Source organism: Oncorhynchus gorbuscha, linkage group LG02 (assembly GCF_021184085.1).
Source record: "Oncorhynchus gorbuscha isolate QuinsamMale2020 ecotype Even-year linkage group LG02, OgorEven_v1.0, whole genome shotgun sequence".
Lineage (NCBI taxonomy): Eukaryota > Metazoa > Chordata > Actinopteri > Salmoniformes > Salmonidae > Oncorhynchus > Oncorhynchus gorbuscha.
Genome location: NC_060174.1, coordinates 15,482,789 through 15,498,471, shown reverse-complemented (window position 1 = coordinate 15,498,471; position 15,683 = coordinate 15,482,789). Strand labels below are relative to the sequence as shown.

The window sequence follows — 15,683 nt, the reverse complement described above, 5'->3', positions numbered from 1 at the left end:
CCACCTTTCTTCCTCTCCTCTCCTCTCCTCCCCTCCCTCATCCCCTACCCACCTCTCTTCCTCTCCTCTCCTCCCCCTCCCTCAACCCCTATTCACCTCCCTTCCTCTCCTCCCCCTCCCTCATCCCCTATCCACCTCTCTTCCTCTCCCTCACTGTTGTACAGACCACTCGGGGGGTTTCGATTGCACAAACTGTCACAGATGTGCTCTAGTTTTTGTTGTGTTCAGTGTTGTTACTGCTGCCTCTGCTGTTGCGAGTAGGATGGGGTAGGGGGGCATGGGGGAGGGGGAGCATGGGGGAGGGGGGCATGGGGGAGGGGGCATGGGGGAGGTTTGGGGAGAAGATGAAGTGTAATTATTCCTCCTTTGTCTGGAGGAGTGTGAAATAATAAAACCGGAGCCAGGTTTTCTCTCAGCAGATGCCAGCAGGTACACAGAAGGAGTGTCTTCTCCGTCTCATTTAGTAGCTAAGAATCATTGCTTTCACAATTATCACAGGGGAGAGAGGAAGGAACGGTTGGAGGGAGGATGAGTAGACGAGTACTAAAAGAACTCCCCCGGTGGTAATGTTTTTGTTTTACTTTTGTGATCAAGAAAATGAGGTGATTTCTCTTGAAGTTTAGGCTCCTAATGCAGTTTGAAGAAAGACATAACAGTTTATAGCATCTTTTGTAACAGTGGTTTGAGGAACCCACATGAAAACATTTGAATGTTTTTCCGTTTTGTGTGTCGTTCGAGTTAGCTTTGTTGTCGTGAACTGTCACAGCATGTTAGGACAGCCGCCATGTGATGCCCGTGATTGGTGTACTTTTGTGGTAAGCTTTAGTGTTCCACTGTAGCTTCCTCCCCTCATCTCCTCTGCCTCACCTTTACTGATTTGATGTGGCTGAATCTTGTTAAAAGTATTTGCTGAACATGCTTCATGTGTCTTATTGATGATTGTATGTTAGTGTTGCTATCGCTCTTTGTTCATACATAATACCTCAGGTATAACCAGCCCTAGACAGTCATTTAGTGGCCCTCTCAATTGTCTACATGTTAATTGCAGTCACAACATCCGCAGGGCCCATATTGTTGCTGTTATTCACACGTATACAGTATTTCTGCTCTACGGCGGTTCTCTGCTGAAACGAGGTGTCACGTTGTGAGTTGGCGCTCTTTCAGAACAGACAGAGACATGGAAATGCAATTAGCATACGAGGCAGGGAGAAAGAGAGGAGCTGAGATGGCACTCCCTCCTCTCCCAGGCCTTACGCAGCAGAGGATCGTGGGTAAACAAGGACACCATGTTAAGAGAGGGAGGACACAAACACTGTCTCATGGTTAATTCAAGCCATGCTGAAGGTACAGCACAGTGCAGATAATTATAACACACACACACACACACACACACACACACACACACACACACACACACACACACACACACACACACACACACACACACACACACACACACACACACACACACACACACACACACACACACACACACACACACACACACACACACACACACACACACACACACACACGCACGCACACACACACACACACAGAGCTGCTACACACACAGGCGCACACAGTTGCATATATACACACACACACTTGACGCACACACATACACATTCTGTACACACTCGTACATCTCCCTGCTTGTCCAGCTACAATCTAACAGAGAGAGCGAGACATAAAGCCCTTAAATTGAACTGAATTGTAGAGAGTGAGAGATGTAGAGAAAGATGTAGAAAGAGAAAGAGCGAAATACGTAGAGAGTGAGAGAAAGATGTGTAGAGTGAGAGATGAGAGAGACGAGATGTAGCGAGAGAGATATGTAGAGAGAGAGAGATATATGTAGAGAGAGAGAATGTAGAGAGAGAGAAAGATGTAGAGAGAGAGAGAGATATGTAGAGAGAGAGAGGTAGAGAGAGATATGTAGAGAGAGAGAGATATATGTAGAGAGAGAGAATGTAGAGAGAGAGAAAGATGTAGAGAGAGAGAGATATGTAGAGAGAGAGAGGTAGAGAGAGATGTAGGTATAGAGAGATGTAGAGAGAGAGAGGTAGAGAGAGATGTAGGTAGAGAGAGATGTAGAGAAACAGAGATATGTAGAGGGAGAGAGAGATATGTAGAAAGAGAGAGAAAAATAGAGAGAGATGTAGAGAGAGAGAGAGGTAGAGATAGAGAGAGATATGTAGAGAGAGATATGTAGAGAGATAGATATGAGAGATATGTAGAGAGAGATGTAGGTAGAGAGCGAGATATGTAGAGAGAGATGTAGAGAGACAGAGATATGTAGAGAGAGAGAGAGATATGTAGAGAGAGAGAGAAATGTAGAGAGAGATGTAGAGAGAGAGAGAGAGGTAGAGAGAGAGAGATATGTAGAGAGAGATATGTAGAGAGAGAGAGAGATATGTAGAGAGAGATGTAGAGAGAGCGAGATATGTAGAGAGAGATGTAGAGAGACAGAGATATGTAGAGAGAGATGTAGAGAGACAGAGATATGTAGAGAGAGATATGTAGAGAGACAGAGATATGTAGAGAGACAGAGATATGTAGAGAGACAGAGATATGTAGAGAGAGATATGTAGAGAGAGATATGTAGAGAGACAGAGATATGTAGAGAGAGATATGTAGAGAGACAGAGATATGTAGAGAGACAGAGATATGTAGAGAGACAGAGATATGTAGAGCGAGATATGTAGAGAGACAGAGATATGTAGAGCGAGATATGTAGAGAGACAGAGATATGTAGAGAGAGAGAGAGATATGTAGAAAGAGAGAGAAATGTAGAGAGAGATGTAGAGAGAGAGAGAGAGGTAGAGAGAGAGAGATATGTAGAGAGAGATATGTAGAGAGAGAGATATGTAGAGAGAGAGATATGAGAGATATGTAGAGAGAGACGTAGAGAGAGAGAGATATGTAGAAAGAGAGAGAAATGTAGAGAGAGAGAGAGGTAGAGAGAGAGAGAGATATGTAGAGAGAGAGAGAGGTAGAGAGAGAGGTAGAGAGAGAGAGAGATATGTAGAGAGAGATATGTAGAGAGAGATGTAGAGAGAGAGATATATGTAGAGAGAGAGATATATGTAGAGAGAGAGATATGAGAGATATGTAGAGAGAGATGTAGGTAGAGAGCGAGATATGTAGAGAGAGAGATATATGTAGAGAGATAAAATATATATATAGAGAGATATGTAGATATAGATATAGAGAGATATGTAGAGAGAGAAAAGATGTAGAGAGAGATGTAGAGAGAGCGATAGATGTAAAGAGAGAGAGAGAGATGTGTAGAGAGAGAGAGATGTGTAGAGAGAGAGATGTGTAGAGAGAGAGAGAGAGAGATGTGAGGGAGAGAGAGAGATGTGTAGAGAGAGAGAGAGATGTGTAGAGAGAGAGAGATGTGTAGAGAGAGAGAGAGATGTGTAGAGAGAGAGAGAGATGTGTAGAGAGAGAGATGTGTAGAGAGAGAGAGAGAGATGTGAGGGAGAGAGAGAGAGATATGTGGATAGAGAGAGAGATGTAGAGTGAGAGATGTAGAGATATACATCCTCCCCCATACATCCTCCCCATACATCCTCCCCCATACATCCTCGCCATACATCCTCCCCCATACATCCTCCCCATACATCCTCCCCCTTACATCCTCCCCATGCATCCTCCCCATACATCCTCCCCATATATCCTCCCCAATACATCCTCCTCATACATCCTCCCCATACATCCTCCCCCATGTATCCTCCCCCATACATCCTCCCCATACATCCTCCCCCATGCATCCTCCCCATACATCCTCCCCCATACATCCACCCCATACATCCTCCCCATACATCCTCCCCATGCATCCTCCCATACATCCTCCCCCATACATCCTCCCCATAAATCCTCCCCATACATCCTCCCCCATACATCCTCCCCATACATCCTCCCCTTACATCCTCCCCCATGCATCCTCCCCATACATCCTCCCCATACATCCTCCCCCATGCATCCTCCCCATACATCCTCCCCATGCATCCTCCCCCATACATCCTCCCCATGCATCCTCCCCCCATACATCCTCCCCCATGCATCCTCCCCCATGCACCCACCCCCATGCATCCTCCCCCATACATCCTCACCTCGTTCCAAACATTCCTTGACTTCCTTCGTTTGTTTGTTTTTGTTTTGCCAAAGCAGTTTTCCTTGCCATTGGCTGAACATCAACTGGAGGTTAAGTTTGTGTAAACGCCTCGATAGGACAATTGCTCCATGCCTAGTTGGAATAACAGCAGAAATAGAGGGAGAGACGGAAAGTAGGGAGAGGGGGATAGAGGGAGAATAGAGAGAGAGGGATAGAGGGAGGGATAACGGGAGAGTAGGGATAGAGGGAGAGTAGGGAGGGAGGGAGAGAGGGATAGAAGGAGAATAGGGAGGGAGGGATAGAGGGAGAGCAGGGTGGGAGGGATAGAGGGAGAGCAGGATGGGAGGGAGAGTAGGCAGGGAGGGAGAGAGGGATAGAAGGAGAGTAGGGAGGGAGAGAGGGATAGAGGGAGAGCAGGGTGGGAGGGATAGAGGGAGAGCGGGGTGGGAGGGATAGAGGGAGAGCAGGGTGGGAGGGAGAGTAGGCAGGGAGGGAGAGAGGGATAGAAGGAGAGTAGGGAGGGATAGAGGGAGAGCAGGGTGGGAGGGATAGAGGGAGAGCAGGGTGGGAGGGAGAGTAGGCAGGGAGGGAGGGAGAGTAGGAAGGGAGAGAGGGATAGAAGGAGAGTAGGGAGGGAGAGAGGGAGAGCAGGGTGGGAGGGATAGAGGGAGAGTAGGCAGGGAGGGAGAGAGGGATAGAAGGAGAGTAGGGAGGGAGAGAGGGATAGAGGGAGAGCAGGGTGGGAGGGATAGAGGGAGAGCAGGGTGGGAGGGATAGAGGGAGAGTAGGCAGGGAGGGAGAGAGTGATAGAAGGAGAGTAGGGAGGGAGAGAGGGATAGAGGGAGAGCAGGGTGGGAGGGATAGAGGGAGAGTAGGCAGGGAGGGAGAGTAGGGAGGGAGAGAGGGAGAGAGGGAGAGCAGGGTGGGAGGGATAGAGGGAGAGTAGGCAGGGAGGGAGAGTAGGGAGGGAGAGAGGGATAGAGGGAGAGCAGGGTGGGAGGGATAGAGGGAGAGTAGGCAGGGAGGGAGAGAGAGAGGGAGAATAGGCAGGGAGGGAGAGTAGGGAGGGAGAGAGGGAGAGTAGGCAGGGAGGGAGAGAGGGAGAGTAGGCAGGGAGGGATAGAGGGAGAGTAGGCAGGGAGGGAGAGTAGGAAGGGAGGGAGAGAGGGAGGCCTGTCTGTGTTTCTGCTTGACACAAAGAACAATAAACACGTTCCACATGGTGAGTGGTGGGCTCCAGATGCAGGCCGGGCCAGAGGACTAACACGTGGAAATAGCTTCCAGACAGGCCTCAGTGAGAGCACAAAGGGCCATTCTCCCCCCCTAGCCTAGCACCCGCTCCTGTCCTGTCTCTCTCCCTCTCACCCACCATCACCACAACCCTCCAACTCATTCAATTATAAACACAGAGAGACGTCAGTTACATGACTTGTCCACGGAAACTCTCCAGCCAAATCGCTAATGCTAACGTGTTTATATTGGGCTCGCACCAGAAAACGAGTGAGAATACTGGTGACAAATGTTACAGCCCTAGCTAGATCCTAGATTGGACGTTGCTGTGGGTAGGAAGGCCTAGACCGGGGCTCCAATGTAATCAGATGACGTGGTGATGAAAAATGGGTTTGAAGTGTTTAAAAGGGTTGTGTCAAGCTATTAAGTCCATTTGTTTGTATTAAGTCAACTTGCCCAGGTCATCGGTTAATTGCAGAGTAAATTCCCCTGTTTGCTTTGGCTGTGTGTGAAAAATGGAGGAGCGGACGGTCGAGGTAAAAAAAACAATAAGTAACGTCATTTTCACGTCCTGGAAACCACCAGAAAACATATACCAACTTCAGCCAAAATCTTCACAATGTAAAACCAACCTGGTCCGGCTTTTAGCTGTTGATCCTGGAATTCCAGGACAAATGAACAATACCAGACGTCAGGCTTCCAGAGTTTATACACAGATTGGTGCATTAAAGACGCATAAAAGGCTGTATGGCGAGTAATCTGGGATACTGTAGACACAAACTAAAGAGAAATGTTCTACCCCTTGTGGCCCCCATCCACACACACACACACACACACACACACACACACACACACACACACACACACACACACACACACACACACACACACACACACACACACACACACACACACACACACACACACACACACACACACACACACACACACACACACACACACACACCACCACCATCCTGTGATTTATTCGGCCTGGCCGGTGGTTTGTCTTGTAAAGTGTGTTCTGCAGACAAGCAGCTGGAGTTCTCTGTTGGAAGGGTGGAGCAGGTGGCATGGAGAGCACATCCCTGGTGGTGGGGTGAACTGGTCCGCAGGGAGGGAGAGAGAGAGAGAGAAGGAAAGGAATGCTAGGAGGGGAAAGGTCTGTTTTCTATTGTATCCTGTCTCTTTCTCTCTCCACTCACGGCATCTCATTAGTCCAGGTGGCCAGGAAGTTCTGATATGGTTGGTCACATGCTCTCTTCCATGGGTGATGGTGCTGCAAGCTTTAAGGTATTGGTCACAAAGTTGTCCTAACATATTCTTACTTTAAAAGCAGTAGTTTACTGTATCTTCTGAGACATTTCAAAATTCACTATTGCCATTTTTAATGTCTGTTTTGTAAATCCCCTTTAAACAACATAATCGTTGTTAGACATTGAAAGTATAGAGCTTCAATTTACAGTGGTAGTTTTCTTCATATCCATTTTATTGAACTATCCCTTTAAGCTTTAAGAGACGTTGTAGAATTCCTGATAGTACAGAAGAGAGCATATCCTAGCTTTTTTCACCCCCTGAAGACTTAAGAAGTCAGAATAGCGTTCTAAATGACCCATGCTGTCCCATCAGATGTGCTTGTTTGGTTTTGACGTCTTCCCCTTGCAGACGGCTTCTTCCTGCATGCATGGCTTCCAAAGCAGACAGCCTTACGAACAAACATGTATCCCATGAAGTCATAAAGAGGGGCTGAGTTAAAGCACACTGCCAGGGCCTAGCCGAGCTTGACAAGACATTAGATCAGAGAAAAAAGTGGTCTTCAAAAAAACTTCCAAGAAACCCAGGCCGGCATTTAAAGTTCAGCCCTCCTAAATCACCCAGGTATAAACACTTTATAATGCACTTATAAACATTGGGCCTGATTAATTAAGCTCCCGCGGGGGTTTGTTGGTGGGCAGACCGACTGTGAAGACTGAAACTCTCTGGGAGCTTTCAAAGTACAGGAACTCACCCCAGCTTTTTTTCGCAGTTTGAAAGCTAAATTGATCAATCACCACCATGTGTTTCTGGTCTCAGAGGAATGGGACGGGTGGTTTACAAAATGGCCGCCATGCATGGGGCTTGCTTGTCCACGTTGTATTGAGGGCAGTGAGAATGTTGTGACAACATGTTTGGTGTGTGGAAGGGAAACAGAAAGGGAAAGGGGGATACCTAGTCAGTTGTACAACTGACTGAATGCATTCAACTGAAATGTGTATTCCGCATTTAACCCAGTTAACTCTGAATCAGAGAGGTGTGGGGGGCTGCCTTAATCTACATCCCCGTCTTGAAGAGGCTGGGCCAGGCTCTAGTGCATGTTTATAGGCTGTCATAGCAAACCATCAGAGAAGCATCCAGCTTTCCATGCGCTTGTGTTTCAGATGGTATGTTTGTGTTTCAGATGGTATGTTTGTGTTTCAGATGGTATGTTTGTGTTTCAGATGGTATGTTTGTGTTTCAGATGGTATGTTTGTGTTTCAGATGGTATGTTTGTGTTTCAGATGGTATGTTTGCAGCTCAGATGGTATGTTTGTGTTTCAGATGGTATGTTTGCAGCTCAGATGTTATGTTTGTGTTTCAGATGGTATGTTTGTGTTTCAGATGGTATGTTTGTGTTTCAGATGGTATGTTTGCAGCTCAGATGGTATGTTTGTGTTTCAGATGGTATGTTTGTGTTTCAGATGGTATGTTTGTGTTTCAGATGGTATGTTTGTGTTTCAGATGGTATGTTTGCAGCTCAGATGGTATGTTTGCGTCTCAGATGGTATGTTTGTGTTTCAGATGGTATGTTTGCTTCTCAGATGATATGTTTGTGTTTCAGATGGTATGTTTGTGTTTCAGATGGTATGTTTGCGTTTCAGATGGTATGTTTGTGTTTCAGATGGTATGTTTAGCTGTTGCGTCTCAGATGGTATGTTTGTGTTTCAGATGGTATGTTTGCTTCTCAGATGATATGTTTGTGTTTCAGATGGTATGTTTGTGTTTCAGATGGTATGTTTGCGTTTCAGATGGTATGTTTGTGTTTCAGATGGTATGTTTGCGTTTCACATGGTATGTTTGTGTTTCAGATGGTATGTTTGTGTTTCAGATGGTATGTTTGCTTCTCACATGGTATGTTTGCGTTTCAGATGGTATGTTTGTGTTTCAGATGGTATGTTTGCGTTTCAGATGGTATGTTTGTGTTTCAGATGGTATGTTTGCTTCTCAGATGATATGTTTGTGTTTCAGATAGTATGTTTGCTTCTCACATGGTATGTTTGTGTTTCAGATGGTATGTTTGTGTTTCAGATGGTATGTTTGCTTCTCAGATGATATGTTTGTGTTTCAGATGGTATGCTTGCTTCTCAGATGGTATGTTTGCTTCTCACATGGTATGTTTGTGTTTCAGATGGTATGTTTGTGTTTCAGATGGTATGTTTGTGTTTCAGATGGTATGTTTGCGTTTCAGATGGTATGTTTGTGTTTCAGATGGTATATTTGCTTCTCAGATGATATGTTTGTGTTTCAGATGGTATGTTTGTATGTTTGTGTTTCAGATGGTATGTTTGCGTTTCAGATGGTATGTTTGTGTTTCAGATGGTATGTTTGTGTTTCAGATGGATGGTATGTTTGTGTTTCAGAGTATCAGATGGTATGTTTGTTTCAGATGGTATGTTTGTTTCATGTTTGATGTTTCAGATGGTATGTTTGTTTGTATGTGTTTCAGATGGTATGTTTGTGTTTCAGATGGTATGTTTGCAGCTCAGATGGTATGTTTTCTCAGATGGTATGTTTTGTTTCAGATGGTATGTTTGTGTTTCAGATGGTATGTTTGTGTTTCAGAGATGTTTGTGTTTCAGATGGTATGTTTGTGTTTCAGATGGTATGTTTGTGTTCAGATGGTATGTTTGTGTTTCAGATGTATGTTTTTCAGATGGTATGTTTGTGTTTCAGATGGTATGTTTGTGCTCAGATGGTATGTTTGTGTTTCAGAGTTTATCAGATTATGTTTTGTTTCAGATGGTATGTTTGTGTTCAGATGGTATGTTTGTGTTTCAGATGGTATGTTTTGTTTCAGTATGTTTGTATGTTTGTGTTTCAGATGGTATGTTTGTGTTTCAGATGGTATGTTTGTGTTTCAGATGGTATGTTTGTGTTTCAGATGGTATGTTTGTGTTTCAGATGGTATGTTTGTGTTTCAGATGGTATGTTTGCTTCTCACATGGTATGTTTCAGATGGTATGTTTGTGTTTCAGATGGTATGTTTGTGTTTCAGATGGTATGTTTGCTGTTTCAGATGGTATGTTTGTTTGTTTCAGATGGTATCAGATGGTTGTTTGCTTCTCAGATGATATGTTTGTGTTTCAGATGGTATGTTTCAGATGGTATGTTTGTGTTTCAGATGGTATGTTTGTGTTTCAGATGGTATGTTTTGCGTTTCAGATGGTATGTTTGTGTTTCAGATGGTATGTTTGCTTCTCAGATGATATGTTTGTGTTTCAGATGGTATGTTTGCTTCTCAGATGGTATGTTTGTGTTTTTATGTTTGTGTTTCAGATGGTATGTTTGCTTCTCAGATGTTTGTGTTTCAGATGGTATGTTTGCTTTCACATGGTATGTTTGTGTTTCAGATGGTATGTTTGTGTTTCAGATGGTACAGATGGTATGTTTCAGATGGTATGTTTGTGTTTCAGATGGTATGTTTGCTTTCAGATGGTATGTTTGTGTTTCAGATGGTATGTTTGTGTTTCAGATGGTATGTTTCAGATGGTTGTTTCAGATGGTATGTTTGTGTTTCAGATGGTATGTTTGCATGGTATGTTTTCAGATGGTATGTTTGTGTTTCAGATGGTATGTTTGTTTCAGATGGTATGTTTGTGTTTCAGATGGTATCAGATGGTATGTTTGTGTTTCAGATGGTATGTTTGTGTTTCAGATTCAGATGGTATGTTTGTGTTTCAGATGGTATGCTTGCTTCTCAGATGGTATGTTTGCTTCTCAGATGGTATGTCAGATTATGTTTGTGTTTCAGATGGTGTTTCAGATGGTATCAGGTATGTTTGTGTTTCAGATGGTATGTTTGTGTTTCAGATGGTATGTTTTTCAGATGGTATGTTTGTGTTTCAGATGGTATGTTTCAGATGGTATGTTTGCTTCTCAGATGGTATGTTTGTGTTTCAGATGGTATGTTTGTGTTTCAGATGGTATGTTTGTGTTTCAGATGGTATGTTTGTGTTTCAGATGGTATGTTTGTGTTTCAGATGGTATGTTTGTGTTTCAGATGGTATGTTTGTGTTTCAGATGGTATGTTTGTGTTTCAGATGGTATGTTTGTGTTTCAGATGGTATGTTTGTGCAGATGGTATGTTTGTGTTTCAGATGGTATGTTTGTTTGTTTCAGATGGTATGTTTGCAGCTCAGATGATGGTATGTTTTGCTTCTCAGATGGTATGTTTGTGTTTCAGATGGTATGTTTGTGTTTCAGATGGTATGTTTGTGTTTCAGATGGTATGTTTTGGTATGTTTGTGTTTCAGATGGTATGTTTGTGTTTCAGAGATGTTTGTGTTTCAGATGGTATGTTTGCAGATGGTATGTTTGTGTTTCAGATGGTATGTTTGTGTTTCAGATGGTATGTTTGTGTTTCAGATGGTATGTTTGTGTTTCAGATGGTATGTTTGTGTTTCAGATGGTATGTTTGCAGCTCAGATGGTATGTTTGCGTCTCAGATGGTATGTTTGTGTTTCAGATGGTATGTTTGCTTCTCAGATGATATGTTTGTGTTTCAGATGGTATGTTTGTGTTTCAGATGGTATGTTTGTGTTTCAGATGGTATGTTTGTGTTTCAGATGGTATGTTTGTTCTCAGTATGTTTGTGTTTCAGATGGTATGTTTGTGTTTCAGATGGTATGTTTGTGTTTCAGATGGTATGTTTGTGTTTCAGATGGTATGTTTGTGTTTCAGATGGTATGTTTGCAGCTCAGATGGTATGTTTGTGTTTCAGATGGTATGTTTGTGTTTCAGATGGTATGTTTGTGTTTCAGATGGTATGTTTTGTTTCAGCTTTCAGATGGTATGTTTGTGTTTCAGATGGTATGTTTGTGTTTGTGTTTCAGATGGTATGTTTTGCAGCTCAGATGGTATGTTTGTGTTTCAGATGGTATGTTTGTGTTTCAGATGGTATGTTTGATGTTTGTGTTTCAGATGGTATGTTTGTATGTTTTTCAGATGGTATGTTTGTGTTTCAGATGGTATGTTTGTGTTTCAGATGGTATGTTTGTGTTTCAGATGGTGTTTCAGATGGTATGTTTGTGTTTCAGATGGTATGTTTGTGTCTCAGATGGTATGTTTGTGTTTCAGATGGTATGTTTGTGTTTCAGATGTTTGGTATGCAGATGGTATGTTTGTGTTTTCAGATGATATGTTTGTGTTTCAGATGGTATCAGATTTGTGTTTCAGTATGTTTGTGTTTCAGATGGTATGTTTTGTTTCAGATGGTATGTTTGCGTCTCAGATGGTATGTTTCAGATGGTATGTTTGTGTTTCAGATGGTATGTTTTGTTTCAGATGGTATGTTTGTGTTTCAGATGGTATGTTTGTGTTTCAGATGGTATGTTTGCGTTTCACATGGTATGTTTGTGTTTCAGATGGTATGTTTGTGTTTCAGATGGTATGTTTGTTGGTATGTTTGTGTTTCAGATGGTATGTTTGTTTCAGATGGTATGTTTGTGTTTCAGATGGTATGTTTGCTTCTCAGATGAGTTTCAGATGGATGTATGTTTGTGTTTCAGATGGTATGTTTGTGTTTCAGATGGTATGTTTGTGTTTCAGATGGTATGTTTGTGTTTCAGATGGTATGTTTGCAGCTCAGATGGTATGTTTGTGTTTCAGATGGTATGTTTGCAGCTCAGATGGTATGTTTGTGTTTCAGATGGTATGTTTGCATTTCAGATGGTATGTTTGTGTTTCAGATGGTATGTTTGTGTTTCAGATGGTATGTTTGTGTTTCAGATGGTATGTTTGTGTTTCAGATGGTATGTTTGCAGCTCAGATGGTATGTTTGTGTTTCAGATGGTATGTTTGCAGCTCAGATGGTATGTTTGTGTTTCAGATGGTATGTTTGCAGCTCAGATGGTATGTTTGTGTTTCAGATGGTATGTTTGCGTTTCAGATGGTATGTTTGTGTTTCAAATGGTATGTTTGCTTCTCACATGGTATGTTTGTGTTTCAGATGGTATGTTGTGTTTCAGATGGTATGTTTGTGTTTCAGATGGTATGTTTGCCTCTCGGATGGATTGTTTGCGTTTCAGATGGTATGTTTGTGTTTCAGATGGTATGTTTGTGTTTCAGATGGTATGTTTGTGTTTCAGATGGTATGTTTGCTTCTCACATGGTATGTTTGTGTTTCAGATGGTATGATTGCCTCTCAAATGGATTGTTTGCGTTTCAGATGGTATGATTGTTTCTCAGATGGTATGTTTACGCCTCAGATGGTATGTTTGCATCTCAGATGGTATGTGTGCATCTCAGATGGTATGTTTGTCTCAGATGGTATGTGTGCATCTCAGATGGTATGTGTGCATCTCAGATGGTATGTGTGCGAACAACCTGTAGAAATTTGTTAGTCGCGTATATCGCATGAGTCAGTAGCTTTGTTCCAGGGTGTCAGTGTGCTACGTCCATACTAGCTATGATCCAGGGCATTATGTTAACCACTGTTACGTATGTAGCTACCAAGTACACATTAGCTAGCTAGTACACACAGGGCCGTAACGACAGTACATATGAGATCACAGAGTCCACACCTCTGTAATGTTTTTCAATTTAAAAAAACTTACTGTTGATAGATAGTAGAATAGTAGAATACACCAGGTGCAATTTCAGAACTCAGGTTTCCTTTTGTTATGCGCCACTCACTGACAGTCACTCAATTAGCCCATGTCAGTTAAAACAGTTCAGATTGGTAAATGAGTCTTGGCGGCTATCTAAACTTGTAGTAATCATGGCCAAAACCAACATCCTCTATGGCACCGTTAGCAATGTCTGAGCTTGTATACAGCATTTGTGTCCTGAGAAGGTATCTGCTGACACAAAACACTATTGAGCCATCAGGGTGGAACTCATCTCCCACCTGACAGGAGTAAACTGGAGCCAGGATGATGTTTGATTTGCTGTAAATGTCTGAAAGGGGGAAGGTACGGGGGACGGCTTCAACAGAACCACCAATCACCACATGGAGGTGACAGAGGGTGAGGGGAGTGCTGAGGCTGGCGCGAGGGATTGATTGCAAGACCACAGATGACTTGCATGCAATAGTTCTCCCTCACACATACGCACACACACACACACACACACACACACACACACACACACACACACACACACACACACACACACACACACACACACACACACACACACACACACACACACACACACACACACACACACACACACACACACACACACACACACACACACACACACACACACACACACACACACACACACACACACACACACACACACACACACACACACACACACACCCCTGGCTGCTGTTTTATTGATATTCAGATCTGATATTGTTCCTCTCCTCCCACCTGACTGCTTAACGAGGTCATTTCCTACAAAGTGTCACCGAGCTCCATCAAACCCTTCCTCAATCTGACTCCAATAGCCATTAATGACTGGAAATCTGCCCCCACTTACCCTGTTACTTACCCTACATTATTCATCTCATATGCATATGTATATACTGTACTCTACATCATCGACTGCATCCTTATGTAATACATGTATCACTAGCCACGTTAACTATGCCACTTTGTTTACTTTGTCTACACACTCATCTCATATGTATATATTGTACTCGATACCATCTACTGTATGCTACTCTGTACCATCACTCATTCATATATCCTTATGTACATATTCCTTATCCCCTTATACTGTGTATAAGACAGTAGTTTTGGAATTGTTAGTTAGATTACTTGTTGGTTATCACTGCATTGTCGGAACTAGAAGCACAAGCATTTCGCTACACTCGCATTAACATCTGTTAACCATGTGTATGTGGCAAATAAAATTTGATTTGATTAATGACTGGCAATCTGCCTCCACTGGCCATTAATGACTGGAAATCTGCCTCCACTGGCCATTAATGACTGGCAATCTGCCTCCACTGGCCATTAATGACTGGCAATCTGCCTTCACTGGCCATTAATGACTGGCAATCTGCCCCCACTGGCCATTAATGACTGGAAATCTGCCTCCACTGGCCATTAATGACTGGCAATCTGCCTCCACTGGCCATTAATGACTGGCAATCTGCCCCCACTGGCCCTTAATGACTGGCAATCTGCCTCCACTGGCCCTTAATGACTGGCAATCTGCCCCCACTGGCCCTTAATGACTGGCAATCTGCCTCCACTGGCCATTAATGACTGGAAATCTGCCTCCACTGGCCATTAATAACTGGCAATCTGCCTCCACTGGCCCTTAATGACTGGCAATCTGCCTCCACTGGCCATTAATGACTGGAAATCTGCCCCCACTGGCCATTAATGACTAGGAATCTGCATCCACTGGCCATTAATGACTGGAAATCTGCCCCCACTGGCCATTAATGACTGGAAATCTGCCCCCACTGGCCATTAATGACTGGCAATCTGCCTCCACTGGCCATTAATGACTGGAAATCTGCCCCCACTGGCCATTAATGACTGGAAATCTGCCCCCACTGGCCATTAATGACTGGGAATCTGCATCCACTGGCCATTAATGACTGGCAATCTGCCTCCGCTGGCCCTTAATGACTGGCAATCTGCCTCCACTGGCCCATAATGATGACAGTCTGTCTCCATTGCCATTAATGACTGGCAATCTGCATCCACTGGCCATTAATGATGACAGTCTGCCTCCACTGGCCTTTAGTGACTGGAAATCTGCCCCCACCGGCCTTTAATGACTGGCAATCTGCCTCCACTGGCCATTAATGACTGGCAATCTACCTCCACTGGCCTTTAATGACTGGCAATCTGCCTCCACTGGCCTTTAATGACTGGCAATCTGCCTCCACTGGCCTTTAATGACTGGCAATCTGCCTTCACTGGTCATTAATGACTGGCAATCTGCCCCCACTGGCCCTTAATGACTGGCAATCAGCCCCCACTGGCCCTTAATGACTGGCAATCTGCCCCCACTGGCCCTTAATGACTGGCAATCTACCTCCTCTGGCCCTTAATGACTGGCAATCTGCCTCCTCTGGCCCTTAATGACTGGCAATCTGCCCCCACTGGCCCTTAATAACTGGCAATCT

At 43.7% G+C, this 15,683-nt stretch overlaps 1 protein-coding gene across 1 annotated transcript in view; it reads left to right on the top strand.

The window, feature by feature from the left end:
* The first annotated feature begins 5,865 nt into the window (after positions 1 to 5,865).
* LOC123995693 (ephrin-A2-like) overlaps positions 5,866 to 15,683 on the top strand; it is a 28,239-nt gene continuing 18,421 nt past the window's right edge. Inside the window, exons 1-18 of the mRNA XM_046299363.1 lie at positions 5,866 to 5,886; positions 8,208 to 8,210; positions 8,355 to 8,357; positions 8,475 to 8,477; positions 8,675 to 8,677; positions 8,775 to 8,777; positions 8,895 to 8,897; positions 9,113 to 9,115; positions 9,568 to 9,570; positions 9,734 to 9,736; positions 9,923 to 9,925; positions 10,017 to 10,028; positions 10,119 to 10,121; positions 11,152 to 11,154; positions 11,407 to 11,409; positions 11,723 to 11,725; positions 11,838 to 11,840; positions 11,970 to 11,992. Of these exons, the coding sequence (XP_046155319.1) occupies positions 5,866 to 5,886; positions 8,208 to 8,210; positions 8,355 to 8,357; positions 8,475 to 8,477; positions 8,675 to 8,677; positions 8,775 to 8,777; positions 8,895 to 8,897; positions 9,113 to 9,115; positions 9,568 to 9,570; positions 9,734 to 9,736; positions 9,923 to 9,925; positions 10,017 to 10,028; positions 10,119 to 10,121; positions 11,152 to 11,154; positions 11,407 to 11,409; positions 11,723 to 11,725; positions 11,838 to 11,840; positions 11,970 to 11,992 (101 nt within the window). The remainder of the gene's footprint in view (positions 5,887 to 8,207; positions 8,211 to 8,354; positions 8,358 to 8,474; positions 8,478 to 8,674; positions 8,678 to 8,774; positions 8,778 to 8,894; positions 8,898 to 9,112; positions 9,116 to 9,567; positions 9,571 to 9,733; positions 9,737 to 9,922; positions 9,926 to 10,016; positions 10,029 to 10,118; positions 10,122 to 11,151; positions 11,155 to 11,406; positions 11,410 to 11,722; positions 11,726 to 11,837; positions 11,841 to 11,969; positions 11,993 to 15,683) is intronic.